Source organism: Mus caroli, chromosome 10 (genome assembly GCF_900094665.2).
Source record: "Mus caroli chromosome 10, CAROLI_EIJ_v1.1, whole genome shotgun sequence".
NCBI lineage: Eukaryota > Metazoa > Chordata > Mammalia > Rodentia > Muridae > Mus > Mus caroli.
This window is the reverse complement of record NC_034579.1, coordinates 40,884,927-40,899,326: the sequence shown is the minus strand read 5'-3', so window position 1 is coordinate 40,899,326 and position 14,400 is coordinate 40,884,927. Positions and strand designations below refer to the sequence as shown.

The following is a 14,400-nucleotide window of genomic DNA, read 5'->3' as shown; positions in this document are numbered from 1 at the left end:
GCAGGAGGCTGAGGAGGAGAGGACAGACAGATCTGGGATGACAGAGAAGGCAGGTTCCAGGATGACAGCCCTGCCACACCTCTGGAGGAGGCTGGAGGCTAGCTCTGGGAAGAGGTCTCTAAGAAAAGGGATGTGGAGTTGGCTGAGGAGAGTGGGGATAACAGAATGGAAAAGGCACAAATAAGGAAAAAACGGCAACTAAAATTGTCCCCAAACAGCATGGTTCCCACCCAGGGATTGCAAGAAGGAGTAAGTAGTCTCCTCTTAAGGGACAGACAGACTGATGGGCAAGCTGGCAGACACTAGAGAGTCGGTGTACAATGTTTTCTCCTATAACCTTCCTGGCAGGGGAAGTGGTCCACAACTGACACCTGTGTCCTTCCTTTTGGCTAACAGACCATGGAGACAATGGACCCTGAGAAAGTGGAATGTCCCCAGAGGTGGCATGGTGGGGAAAGGGAAAGGCTGTGGCCCTACTGGCCAGAGGAAAGGGAGTCCATGCCTTTGACAATTTGTCAGACTATCCTACAGGAGAAACCGGGGCCAAGAAGACAAAGACTAGACTGAGAGCGATGCACACCTCCTGCCCTCTCTTTAAACCTAAACCTCTGGTCAGGATGCAAAGGTGATCTGGGGAGGTGTCACCGGACCTCTCCCTCTTCTTCCCAATGTGAGAGCATTCATGAAATCTCCTTCCTCTGCTTTTCAGTGTGAAATGTCTCTAACTGGCCTGTTGAGGGCAGGAATCTGAGCATAGCTTGCTAGGTCTCCAGGGCTCAGGTCTCCCCACTCCCCCCCCCCATCCAATCCCCCAACCCACACAAACAGTCTCAAGGGAAAGCAAGGCACACAACTGCTTGAGAGTGAAAGTACCAAGCAAGCTGCAGCATTGCAGCATGCGGGGCCAGTAAGGCAGGGCGAAGGAGTCTCTGATGCTATTGCACAGTAGAACAGCTAACTGTGTAACAAATACTGCGAAGTGGCCAGAAGAGAAGATTCTGAAGTTCTTAACCCAAACCCAAGATAAATACTCAGCCTTCCTAATGCTGTGTGACCCTTTAACACAGTTCCTCATGCTGTGGTGACTCCCAATCATAAAATTATTTTGATGCTACTTTATAACTGTAATATTGCTAATGTTATGAATTGTAATGTAAATATCTGACATGCAGGCTATCTGATATGTGACCCTCGAAGGGGTCACAACCCAGTTTGAGAACAGGTGACATAAGGTGAAAGCCAATGCCACTGTGCACGTGTACATCGCACTGCTTATGGCATAGACAGATGTTACATGTCAATCAAAAATAAATCTTAGGTAACATAGCTGCAGTGCCAGAACTTGGGAGGCGGAGAAAAGGAGATCAAGACGTGAGGTGGACTTTATCTACAGAAGGAGTTTGAGGCCAGGGGAGGCTATGTGACCCTGTCTCAACAAACAAACAAACAAACAAACAACCCCAAGCCCCTCCAAACAATCCAAATGTTTTAAAGTTCTGGGGATAACTCTTATATTATGTACAAAAGGAAAATAATATACTTGTACTTGATATGACACAGATCTCAGAAATAACAAATGTAGGAAGAACCTGCTACCTGGTTCTGCATAAACCATAAGACCAATGTTGCAAAGCAGGGTAGATTTAGCTGTAGTTATAATAAAGCATGTGCAGCAAACATGAGACTTTCGGGATAAAACCAGGAAGCCCAACAGTCTGAAACGAGGGACTGCTGTATCAGTTACCGTCTTCATTTTCTGATAAAAGTCTACCACAACAGCAAAGAGCAGCGCTGACTTTGGGAGGGCTGGGGGAGGGGGGTGACAGTCCACCGTGCTGCAGAAGGCACAGTGGCAGGAGCAAGAGGCTGCTGGTCACATTGCTTCCAATGTCAGGAAGCAGAGAGAAGACAGAAAATGGGGCTAAACTGGAGAGTTTGGAGGACATGCTTTCTCCAGTGAAACACCTTACAACCTTCCGGACCTGAGCCCCAGCTGGGAGCCACGCGCTCAGACACTTGAACCTCTGGAAGACACCCGAATCCAAACCACAAAAGGGAGAGATGCCAATGTACGCATGGTTTTCAACTCGCAGAGAGAAAAGCGAAGGGAGTTTGACTGTAACAGAGATGCTCCAAAGTGAACTCTGAACACTAAAATCTATAGACATTACCAACCTCAGCAGCAAGAGGAAGGGGTTAGAAGTGGGCCAGATTAGCTCAGAAGAGGGTGTAAAAGAATAAACTACTAAGTAGAAGTGAATTACTGAGCACACTGAACAATAGTTTCTTGGGAAATGAGCTAAAGTAAAACTGGAAGAGATTAACTTTATATTATAAGATTTCCTCATTTGCTATACAGTATCTATGTCTAAATACTAACTTAATTTTCTTTTCAGGGTCTTGTTTCATCGCTCAGTCTGGCTTCCATCTTGTTATCCTTCTGCCTCTACCTCTCAAGTTCTGGGATTACAGGGATGCACCTCGACATCTGGTAGGTTTAACCTTTTTATTTAATTAAATGGAGCCAGAAAGGAGGCTTTTAAAATGTATGGGTTTATGTGGACGTCCTGTTTGCTAGGTGTATGGTGCATATACATGTTTGTGTGTGCACACATAAATACATATGTGTGAAGGTGAGAGATCAAACTGTGGGTGTCCTCCCTGAATGAGTACATCAACAAGCATGCTAATGTGGCAGAGGGAAGTCTCATGAACTAGAAAAGAACAGGTAAATAAAAGATGTCCGGAGAAGCTCTCAGGATCTGCCTGTTAGTGCCCCCACAGCTCTGGGGTTACTGATACACATACTTTTTAATGTGGGTGTTGAGGTCCAGACTCAGGACTGCATTCCTGCACAGCGGACACCTTACCAACTGAAGCATCTCTCCGTCACACCTCTGAACTTTTTCATTAAGAGGATTAACCATATGAATTCCTTGTATTGCCACTCTACAAGCTGAGAAGGTACTATGTGGGAATAGTGGTCAACCATGGGACCAAGGAGAACAGGGGCCACGGTGCCATACCACATCCCCTGCTGGCTGGGGATCAAGCAGAAGAGGCAAACATCACGTGTCTCCATTCTATTTTTTTTTTAAAGATTTATTTATTATATGTAAGTACACTGTAGCTGTCCCCAGACACTCCAGAAGAGGGAGCCAGATCTCGTTGCGGATGGTTGTGAGCCACCATGTGGTTGCTGGGATTTGAACTCTGGACCTTCGGAAGAGCAGTCGGGTGCTCCCACCCACCGAGCCATCCCACCAGCCCCGTGTCTCCATTCTAATGGGACAACAAAAAGTGCTGTAAGGACTAAACTCACTAAAAAGTCAAGCTATGCCAGCTGACACAGCAGGCTAGAGGCCCCTGAGTAAGTGTATGCGCAAACTGATGAGAATGGCCCAAGACCCTATAAAGTACTCAGTCACCTGACCACAGCCAGCCGACTTCCCCAAGCTGCCCCTTTCTCATCTACAAAATGGGGGACTGCTCCTCTACACCCACCCTTCAGCTCTCCTCCAGGTGCCTTCTGTCTGTCACACCTGCCATTTCTCCAGGTAATTTACAGAGCCCCTGTTTGTAAGTCTGCTGTTGTTCTCGGTGGGCCTGGTAAGGGATCTGAGCTGAGCAGATGGTTTCAGGAAGGCAGCCTGGAAATGGAGAATGCTTCACAGGAGCTATCCCAGGTAATAGACGGATGAGATCTCTATGACAAGCTCATACGGCAGGCCTGAACTACTGTCTGCAGGCTGGAATACTGACGAATGAGACCGTAGCACATCTACACCACTCGCTCCTGGGCTAGACTGCCTGGTGTACCAGCCTGACGCAAAGCAAAGGCCTTTTCCTCTGTAAGAAATCTCTTATTTTGTAAAATCTTTAATAGCATCATAAAGTCATTCTATTTCAGGGGGAAAAAAGGTTTTAAATAACAAACTCATTTGAACAAGAGTCCCAACTGATATTATCCAAATTATCTGAATTTGAAAAACAGAAACTAAACAACTATTATTTAGTTAAAACAAAATTCTGCAACTTTCAAGGAAATGTAGCAAGCTCTCCTGTTGCTATGAGGATGCCTATGCGTGAGCACATTCACTTGTAGCATCATTGCCACTACAGTTAATCTGAGTGAGAGACAGGAAGACGGAGCCTCTTAAACACAGACAACAGTAGGGAGCTGAAGTCAGAAGACAAGATGGCCAGTTCCCCTTACAGTGAAGCATACTGACCAGCCAGCAGAGAGCAGCCAGTTCACACTTACCTAGGGACAGCATTACACATACTTGACACTTGGGCTAGTTTGACCCTTCTCTTCCATCTCACAATTACACATGCAAACTGGAAACACATCCAATGAAGCAACAGGAGAGTCCAAAGAATTAACTGGATTCTGAGCCTCTGAATAGCAACAGGACCGAATTTTCCTCAAGCTCTCACAATGCCTTTCACCCTTGAGTGAGTGACATTTGGGAGCAGGACATGGAATCTGTGTGATAGAGCATTCAGATCTTGTTGTGAATCTGGCTTTGAGACATGTATAAAAAAAACAGAGCACAATCTATGCAGTGGGAGTGGCAGTAATTTCCCTGAAACGGTTCACCCTCTTCACCTCTTTGTGAACTGCCTTTCCGCTTCACCCCACATCTGCTGTGGAAAGCTGTGAAGTATGCCTGTAGTGTTATACCACATCCTGGCCAAGATCTTTAAAAATAAAGTCCCCACAGTGGTCCATGCATGTTGGACTGAGCTGAGCTATTGTTGGACAGATATACAAGACCACTGCTACCACCCCACAAGGCATGAGCAGCAGAATCCCAGAATACAGAGAGTGCCAGAGCCTCCCCATCGAAGAAGCTGGTAGAATAACCCACAGGTATCATCTGAAATGTGTTCAAATGTGAACTCCCAAGCAGGACGGCTGCATCAGGAGCTATCACACAGTTCAGTAATATATAAGAATCAATGTTCTAGGGCTGGAAAGTAGGCAGAAAAGGGGTCACCTGACATTCACAAAGCCCTGAGTTTAATCCCTAGCACTGCATGAAATCAGTTTTGGTGGCACTCATCTATAAATCCAGAATTTGGAAGATACAGGCAGGAGAAAGAGTTCAAGGCCAGTCTGGGCTACCTGTGACCCTACCTCAAAAAACAAAAACCAACAAAACAAACCAACCCACCAACCAGACAGACAAAAAACCCACAAGAATTTAAAAAGAAATCAATATTCTATAGGCCAAAGAATTTTTAAAGGAGAAGCAGAGAAGCCCCTAAACTACAAGACTGGAAACACACACACATACACACACAAACACACACTCATACACATACAAACATACATACACACATATGCACACACAAACACACATATACACACACAAGCACATACACACACACACACACACACACACACACACACACACACACACACACACACGTACAGCTACCCGCTGACATAGTAACTGCTCTGGCTGGTTCAGATCAACCAACCACAAGGCACCAGTTAGATGGTACTTGCATTTTTTTTTCTTTTTAAAACAGAAATAATTTTGAAACCAAACCTGTTTGGAAATGGCAACTTCCATGTTTCTGAAAACTGTTCAAACTATTTATCAGAACATTGGCATAGACCTAAAATGACTATGACAACCTGTGAAAAGCAGAGCCAGAAAAAAGCTTCAAGGACCCAGGTCAGACTCAATGACTGACTGGTCAAAGTTATAAATTATCCACAGGTTTACCTGGCGGGTCAACTATCCCACCCACCAGGACTCACAGTGACAATCAGGAGCGCTCCATCTTGCCTAAGCCCAGTTGCTTAAATCCCTCTGCCAGGTAGCTAGCTGGGATTGCATCCTGTGTCCTTGACCATCCACAAATCCCACCCCTTATCTTTTCCAAAAGCTGGTGTTGTAACGTTAGCTTGTATGCCCAAAGGCTTACAAGCGCTGTGTTTTACATTCAGACCAGATCCCTAAATCTGTATCCCAGCAGGGACTGAGGTGAGCTATGAGTACGGAGTACTCAGGTAGCACTAAGTACTACCAAGTTCCTCATCTGAAAAGTTAATAGTCTCTGGGTAGAACAGGGCACTGTCAAGATACCCACTCACCCGCCCTGCCGCACAGCAGCAGAACTCACTGGCCGCCCCCCCACAGGGGTGGTGCTGCTGGCTAAATGGCATCCACTGTCAAAGGACATGCACCTGCCAGTCTGGGGTGGGGCTTTAGGGTGTCTTTCCTCTGCCACAGCCATGGTAGCTGCCCTACAAGTGCTCCCCCTGGCCAGGTTCCTGAATAAGGAGAGCCTGGCAGAAGCCTCGGGTAACACCCTAAATTAAGCCGCAGTGGAGTAAAACACAGCCATCTTTGATTTCTCATGGGTGTTGCACTTTCTGTCCCCAGTATGTTTCTATCTCCACTTTAGTTTGGAATTTGTGTCTGATCGAGTCAAAACTCTGCATGGCATGAAACCAGTGGCCAGAATGTAAGCCAAATATACAGCAAAAGAAGTGAGTAGTTTCAGAAGCAGATTTAAGAGCTCTAAAGCTGGACTTTGGCCTATATCAAACACAGGGGCATTCGTTTCTCTAGGCTACCAAACTGTTACTTGAACAGTAATTTATCTGACCAGTATGTTCTGACACCTAGTGATATGTATCAGAGCGGCGGAGAGAGCCAGCACTGTGGGAACTCACGGAGAGAAGCCGTGCTGGAGGAGCCCCGCAGAAAGTGGTGGAGGCCGTCCTCGCCGTCGCTGGAGCTGGTGATACTGTTCCTCATCTCCAGCATGGAGATCTGTGTGCAGAGGCTCATCTGGGGCTCCAACTTCTTAACTTTCTACAAAGCAGAGTTCCAAGATGTCTGAGATTTACAGCAGTCCAATCATATATTCCCTATAAGCAGCAGGCAGCATCCTTTGATATTAGTGCCCGAAAATGGGAGTGATCAATTGCTCTATAAATGTATGTTGTGGCTTTTATTATTAGCTATTACTTTAAAGACATTATTCTAAACTTATAAATATGAATAATCTATGTATTAATTAATATGAATAATCTATGTATTAATCTGAATAATATGAATAATCTATGTATTAATCTGAAATAGTGAGCAAACCCTTCTTCCTTGCTTGTGGTGTTAGGGGTCAAACTCAAGGCCTCACGCATATCAGGCAAGCGCCTCCTGCTGAGCTACAGCCCCAGCCTTAACTTAAGCTGAGAGGCACCTGAAGGGGACCCAATAGGACCTTCACATTCATTGTTCCTAGTAGGTAGTACATGTCACAGAAAAAATGTTCTAAAAGTTCTCATCTGGAACTGTTTTCATTTCCTTCTCTACAAATGCAGAAAACTGAGCTGCCCAAAGCTCTGAAAGCTCATTTTTCTCCTGATCTCTGGAAGACACCAAGGCTAAAATGTCAACTGTTGGTCTTACTTCCTGGAATACTGCCTTTCCATGCCTCCTCCACGCCCACAACCTCCCCATCTCCTTAGATTGCTTGAAGACTTTAGGTAAGGAGAGTACCCATCCCATAAATGTTACTCCGTAACAGTTAGGCCAAGCTATGGCAATGATAGGAATTGCCAGATATCCTTTGCCTTCAAGAAAGGACTTGCTAAAGAGTCTCTCCGTTATAACTAACCCCTCTGAAGTTTATGAATACTTAGTGAAAATTCAGGAAAATATACATATGTCTTACCCCCCCCCCAATCAAAAAAGCACTTACTTTATCATTTAAAGTAGGATCATTCAGTGAGTACAGCTTATTTGTAATGTCTTTTCCTATAAGGTACCTAAAAATTTCATACAGAAAAGGCTCTGACTCCAGAAAGTAAGTCAGTCTTTCTCTTGACCAGCATAAGAACCTGCAGTTATCATCTGCAACAATGGTGACCTGTTGAGAAAACAAACACACTGTAAAAGTTATTCATATCATAAATCTATATACATAAGTTATGGGTTTGTTAAACTCACAGAAGAAAAGAAGCTAGAAGACACTACTATAGAAATGTTTGTCAAGCTGGACAGTGGTGGTGCACACCCTTAATCCCAGCACTTAGCATCTGCAAAGGCAGATGGATCTCTGAGTTTGAGGCCAGCCTGGTCTACAGAATGAGTTCCAGGATGGTATACAAAGAAAGCCAAAAAGGAGAAAGATGGAAGGAAGGAAGGAAGGAAGGAAGGAAGGAAGGAAGGAAGGAAGGAAGGAAGGAAGGAAGGGGGAGAGGGAGAGGGAGAGGAGAGGAGAGAGAAAGAAACATCTGTTAAATTAGTTATAACCTACCACACTCCATAAGATTATATTTAAAGGCAACAATCTGTAGGCTAAATCCAGGCAACTTCTCTGTGTTTTATTGCTTGGTTTGTGTGGTCTCAGAACAGAAGAATGGCCACCGTGTCAATACTGCTGTGGATGTTGCAATAGGATCTTTGTGAAAAAAATATTTCTTTACCTGCTGTTTACAACAAGGTTTAAAGACATGGTGATGTGAGGGCTCCTGTGTCTTCAGGTCTGAATGCCTGGCTTCGACAGAGTACTGGTCTACCTACACTCACACCAAAGATCTGACAGACAAGCACAGGCTCTGTTGACAGTGAAACCCATTTTACATCCTCAGCACTAAACCAGTGTCTGTCCCAGCTGGAGACTGATAAAAGCTTGTTAAATTGACACGAAGTCTTACCTGGGACTCAGAACATATATTTCCAAAAGAGAATTCTTTTTGGACAATTTAAGGATTTCAGGAGGATTTACGTCTACCAAGAATAAAAATGGAAACTCCAGCTTTCCAGGACCGTTAATCAATGGGCTGAAATTGAAGCTTAGTGGGCCAATGTTTGCAGAAAAATAGTCTACATTTAGTACGTCACAAGAGGGTGTCATGAAAACCAAGCACACCTGGATTCAAGAAATGCAGCAGTAGCTTTAGGAACTCCACAGAACATCCAGTGACACTCTTTATCAGTATATATATTTTGACAAAGGCCACTCAGGGTACTGCAGTTACAATGGTTAATAACAAAAACAGGACCCAGGGCTGAAGAAATGGCTTAGTGCTTTAAAACGCTTGTTGCTCTGCATAGATGGCCAGAAACCGGAGGCTGGATAGTTCAGAGATCCAGGATAGAACCAAACATAACTGGAGAAGAAAACGTCAATGAAATGATTTCCTAATGATATTCTGCTATACTCACAGATTAGTGGCTAGCCATTTGTCATCAGAGAGGTGTCATCCAACAACTGATGGAAGCAGATGCAGAGACTCATTGCCAAACACTAGGCGGAGCTTAGGGGGAGAATGGACTAAAGGCACCAGAGAGTGGAGGAGACCACAAGAACATGGCCCACAGAATCAACTAAGCAGGGCTCACAGAGACTGTGCCAACAATCACAGACCCTATAGGGCCTGAGTTAGGTCTGGTTGTATATGTAGCTTAATGTTCTTGTGCGACCCTTAACAGTAGAGTGGGGTGGCTGGTGTCTCTGACTCTTTTTCCTGCTCTTGGGAACCCTTTCCTCCTACTGGGTTGCCTTGTGCAGCCTTCATATGAAGGTTTGTGACTCGTTTTCTTTTGTAACTTGTTATGCTGGGTTTGACTGATATCTGGGGAACCTGCTCTTTTCAGAAGGGAAAGAGGGGAGGGGTGTATCTGGGGGCGAGAAAAAGAGGGAGAGGAGGGACTGGAGAGAGAACTGCTGCTCTTCTAAAGGACCTGAGCTCAGGTTCCATTACCAACATCTGTGACTTCAGTTCTGGGACGTCTGATGGCCTCCTTTGGCTTCCACAGGCACTCACATGTACATGTGTACACACAGACACACATGAATTTTTTAAAGAATAGGACCTAAGAGGGGCCAGGTATAGTACCCTATGCCTGGAATCCTAGCACTGGTGAGGCTAAACAGAAGGATGATGAGGTTGGAGCCAGCCTAGGCTATACAGAGAGTGCCAAGCCAAGCTGAGCACCATAATAAGATATTGTCTAAAAGAGAAAGCTAAGGAAGCTGGCAGATTGGCTCGGTGGGTGTGCCATGTAAGCAGACAAGATGCTTGTTTTAAGAGTATGGCTGTTTTGCCTATATGTATGCCTGTGTGCCTCAGTGCTTGGTTCCATGGAAGCCAGAGAGAGCATGAGATCTCTGGAAGTTGAGTTATAGACCGTGTGAGCTATCATGTGGGAACTAGGACTTGAACTGACGCCCTTTTGACACCAGCACCATCCCTTCAGCCGGAAGACACTCTTCTCTTTAAATCCAGCTGAAATTTAATGTTCATTTATTTCCACAAGAGCACAGACATATTTTTCTAAGGCCTCTCCCTCAATGTGAACGGAACTGATTTTCAAGTTTTGCAGCAACGGGGCAGGCAACTGACCATGGGTGAACACATCAGCAGCAGACAGAATCCAAAGAAGCGTGTTTATCAGAAATGCTTCTTCAATACACAATAGCTGAATGAAGAAAAAGAAACACAACAACACACTGCTTCTTTATTTTGTAATGCTGATACTGAAGACCCTGTCACCTGCTGTACATGGGACTCTGATCTGCAAGCCCCCCAACAGCAAGTGCTAAAGACAATGAACTTTGGGAACCGTTTTCTTAGCCTTGTCAGCCTGCCTGTAGCATTAGAATTACCAAGGTATTTACCAAGGCACGTTCTATGCTGCCTGACAGCTTTTCTCTTTCCCCCTATTATACAATTCATCATCACCCTGACCATAGAATGAGTTTAAAGAAACAACAGCCTAGAGTAGCGGTACAGGCCTATAATACCAGCACTAAGAATGCTGAGGCAAGAGGACTGGTTCAAAGACAACCTGGACTATACTGAGCTCAAAGCCAACTTGGGCTACAGTGTGGAACCACGTGTCAAAAGACAAACAAATAATAAAGAGTTGAGGGTGTAGCTCACCCTAGCATGCACAAAGCCCTGGCTTCTATGTCCCGTACCACAAAACCCAAGGGGCAGAAGCAGGAAGAGCCAAAGTTCAAATCCTTGGTCACACAGAGTTCAAGGCCAGCCTGAAATATGTGAAACCCTGCCTCAAACAAAGTAATCCAAAGGACATGAATGCTCCTGGAGAAGGACTGGACCATGCCCAGGAAGATGCATAGCACCCTGATGTGCAATGCTAGAAAAATCCTACAGAACGGCTACTTTTCGCTGGAGTATCTGGCCACAGAAATGTTTTGTAAACAGTCAAAGCACAGTCTCTCCCTGGGTTTATTCTGATGAAGTTGGCTCTAAGTGTTCTAGGCACAGATTTGATGGCAGGGTAGCTCTTGGCTACTGACAATCACAAAATACCACAAAATGACAAAATGCCACACCCGGTGCCAAGGAAAGCTGGTGGAGACTAGGGAGGATGGATTCATGTTTTCATCATGTTCTTCTAATCTTCACACTAGTTAGGAATAATTCTCAACTACTAAAGCCCAGCCCCCCAATCAAAGAAAACCCTTTTGCAGGTAGTAACTTTTCATTAGCTTACTTATAAACATAATTTGGAGTCCAGTGGAAAGGAAGTTCATATTTCTATACCTGGTTTTCTAGGAATCTCTTGCTTCTCCAACAAAGGTTTAGTTTTTACCCCAAAATGAATCCTGGTCTCTTCAGGATAATAAGAGACTAAGTTATTATATAAAACTACCTGTAAGGAAGTCAGAAGTAAGAGAAATGGCTCTCTCCTGTTCTTTAGTGGTAGTGCTTAAACACACTGCTCAAATAGAAACATGCATCCCAGGACACAGAAGGCTTCCACAGTAAGAAGACAGAGCAGCTAGGACACCACACCCACTTTCTCTTCCTATGTGTCAAGTGCAGCCAGCATGGGAACAACACTGCATTAGCTAGAGTCTTAGTTATTGTTCTATTGTGAGAGGACACTATGCCCAAGGCAGTTCTTATAGGGAAATCATTTAACTGGGGCTTGCTTACAGCTTTAGAGGCTTAGTCCATTATGATCATGGCAGGGAGCAGACAGGCATGGCACTGGAGCAGAAGCTGACAGCTTTACACCCTGATCCACAGGGAGCAGGCAGAGAGAGAGAGAGGGAGAGGGAGAGGGAGAGGGAGAGGGAGAGGGAGAGAGAGAGAGAGAGAGAGACTGGCCTGGGCTTTAGGAATCTCAAAGCCCACTCATAGTAACATATCTTCTCCAATACAGGAACACCTCTTTCAACAGAGCCACACCCCCTAATCCTTCCAAAACAGTCCCTGTAACTAGGGACCAAACATTCAAGCATACGGGGGAGGGCCATTCTCATTCAAACCCCCAAGGTCAGGGAGTTTAAACTAATAAATGTGCCCAGCTGTACCAAATTCCCAAACAGCCCGAGACATTGATGCGAGCAGAGTGGCAGGAAGACAGGGCTGGAACTCTAATGAAATGAATGAAATTGCACTTCCCCTTCAAGTCCGGTCTACAGTATCCCACGCTGAATGGCATCCCAAAGTGAGCCTGCAAGACTGTCCCAGCAAGAGGTACTAACAGGTGTTGTTTCCCAGGTGATGGTATTCTCCGCAATTCTATTTCCTACTAAATATGTACTGTTCTCTAAAGCAACCCTGTGCCCAGAATATTCCCTTACTGCTATTTATCCAGAGACTTATGTTCTTGGCTATTTCCCTAAGAATAACAAATAAAACAGGAGGCCTGGGGGACATTTGGAAATAACTGGAACAAGCTGCAATACAATAGAGTAATTCTTCAAAAATTCAAAAAAGAATTAAATGGAATAGGATTTGAACTGCTGAAACCATGAGGAATTTCCTCTTTGCTTTTAAATGCAGTCACTAACTATAAAAGCAGTGAAACAACTAGAGGTTTTATTTTGTAAGTTCCCTAGAGTAAAGCCAGTGTCCTGTTTTCCCTAAAAAAGGTAATCAGTGATAGGTTTAGGAACATGACTTATCTACAAGTGATAGACTTTTTCTCATAATAAAAATTGATTTAAAAAAAAAAAAGATGGTATTTTTATGTGAATTCTCCTTTGCCTGAATGTGTTTGTGCATCAAGTTCATGCAATGCCTGCAGAAGCCAGAAGAGGGCACTGGGTCCTCAGGGTCACAGGCCTGGAGTCACAGCCAGTTGTGAGCTGTCAAGGGGGCGCTGGAAAAGGAACCCAGGTCCTTTGGAAGCACGGCCAGTAGTCCTAACCAAAACCCCAAACAACCAAATTTTTAATGGAAGTATTATAAAATGACCTTTTCTTTTTCTTTTTCTTTTCTTTCTTTTTTTTTTTTTTTTTTTTTTTGGAAAAAAAAAATAGTAAAAAAACTCCCCCCCCAGAAATAACAGTATTAGCGGGATGGCTAGATTAGAACATTGTTTTCCAGACTTCCACTTCCAGTTGTGTACCTACTGTTGAAAGCTGAAAANCTGGAAAAGGAACCCAGGTCCTTTGGAAGCACGGCCAGTAGTCCTAACCAAAACCCCAAACAACCAAATTTTTAATGGAAGTATTATAAAATGACTTTTTTTTTTTTTTTTTTTTTTTTTTTTTTTTTTTTTTTTTTTTTTTTTTGGAAAAATGAAATAGTAAGCAAACTCCCACCCCAGAAATAACAGTATTAGCGGGATGGCTAGATTAGAACATTGTTTTCCAGACTTCCACTTCCAGTTGTGTACCTACTGTTGAAAGCTGAAAACACTGTTGAAAGGCCTTCTCTCTCTTTTTATGGCATTATATTACACTACTATTCACCAATGTGTCTAGCTTCTTCTTAAAAAGAACTTATAGTCATTTCCCCGATTTTGCTTGATTTGAACGAGACACAAAATTGTTTCAATCTTCTTCAAAGCCAAATCATACCTGGAATTTTTCGCCTTTGTGCATCTGCGTTGATCTGAATTCAGGAGAATCTATAAAGGCACACGGGTAAATGTTATGCAGAAAATGTCCTCGATAGGAGACCTTCATTCTGGTAACAGAAGTCAAATGGTAACATATAGAATTTCACAAAAAAAAAAAAAATAACAAACTAATTCTTTTCATCACCACAACATTATAGTAATAATGGAGTTGTCCTGGTTTTAAAGACTCCACAGGTAATGGACACAATTTAAAGCACTTCTAGAAACAGAAAGTTTTATAAATGACTTAAGAAAAAAAACAGCATCCATTATTAATCCAGACCATAGTTTACATTGTTGCCATTCTTTTTTTTTAATTAGGTATTTTCTTCATTTACATTTCCAATGCTATCCCAAAAGTCCCCCATACCCACCCCCCAACTCCCCTACCCACCCACTCCCAGTTCTTTGCCCTGGCTTTCCCCTATACTGGGGCATATAAAGTTTGCAAGTCCAATGGGCCTCTCTTTCCATTGATGGCCTACTAGGCCATCTTCTGATACATATGCAATTAGAGACATGAGCTCCAGGAAGTACT

The 14,400-nt window shown here is 43.9% G+C and overlaps 1 protein-coding gene across 2 annotated transcripts in view; it reads right to left on the bottom strand.

Moving 5' to 3' along the window:
- Positions 1-14,400, bottom strand: part of Bves (blood vessel epicardial substance) — a 32,561-nt gene that overhangs the window by 6,922 nt on the left and 11,239 nt on the right. For both annotated transcript variants that reach the window (XM_021175134.2, XM_029482215.1), the window contains 3 exons: positions 13,822-13,930; positions 7,729-7,896; positions 6,698-6,839 (listed from right to left, as the gene is read on the bottom strand). In XM_021175134.2, the coding sequence (XP_021030793.1) occupies positions 6,698-6,839; positions 7,729-7,896; positions 13,822-13,930 (419 nt within the window). The remainder of the gene's footprint in view (positions 1-6,697; positions 6,840-7,728; positions 7,897-13,821; positions 13,931-14,400) is intronic.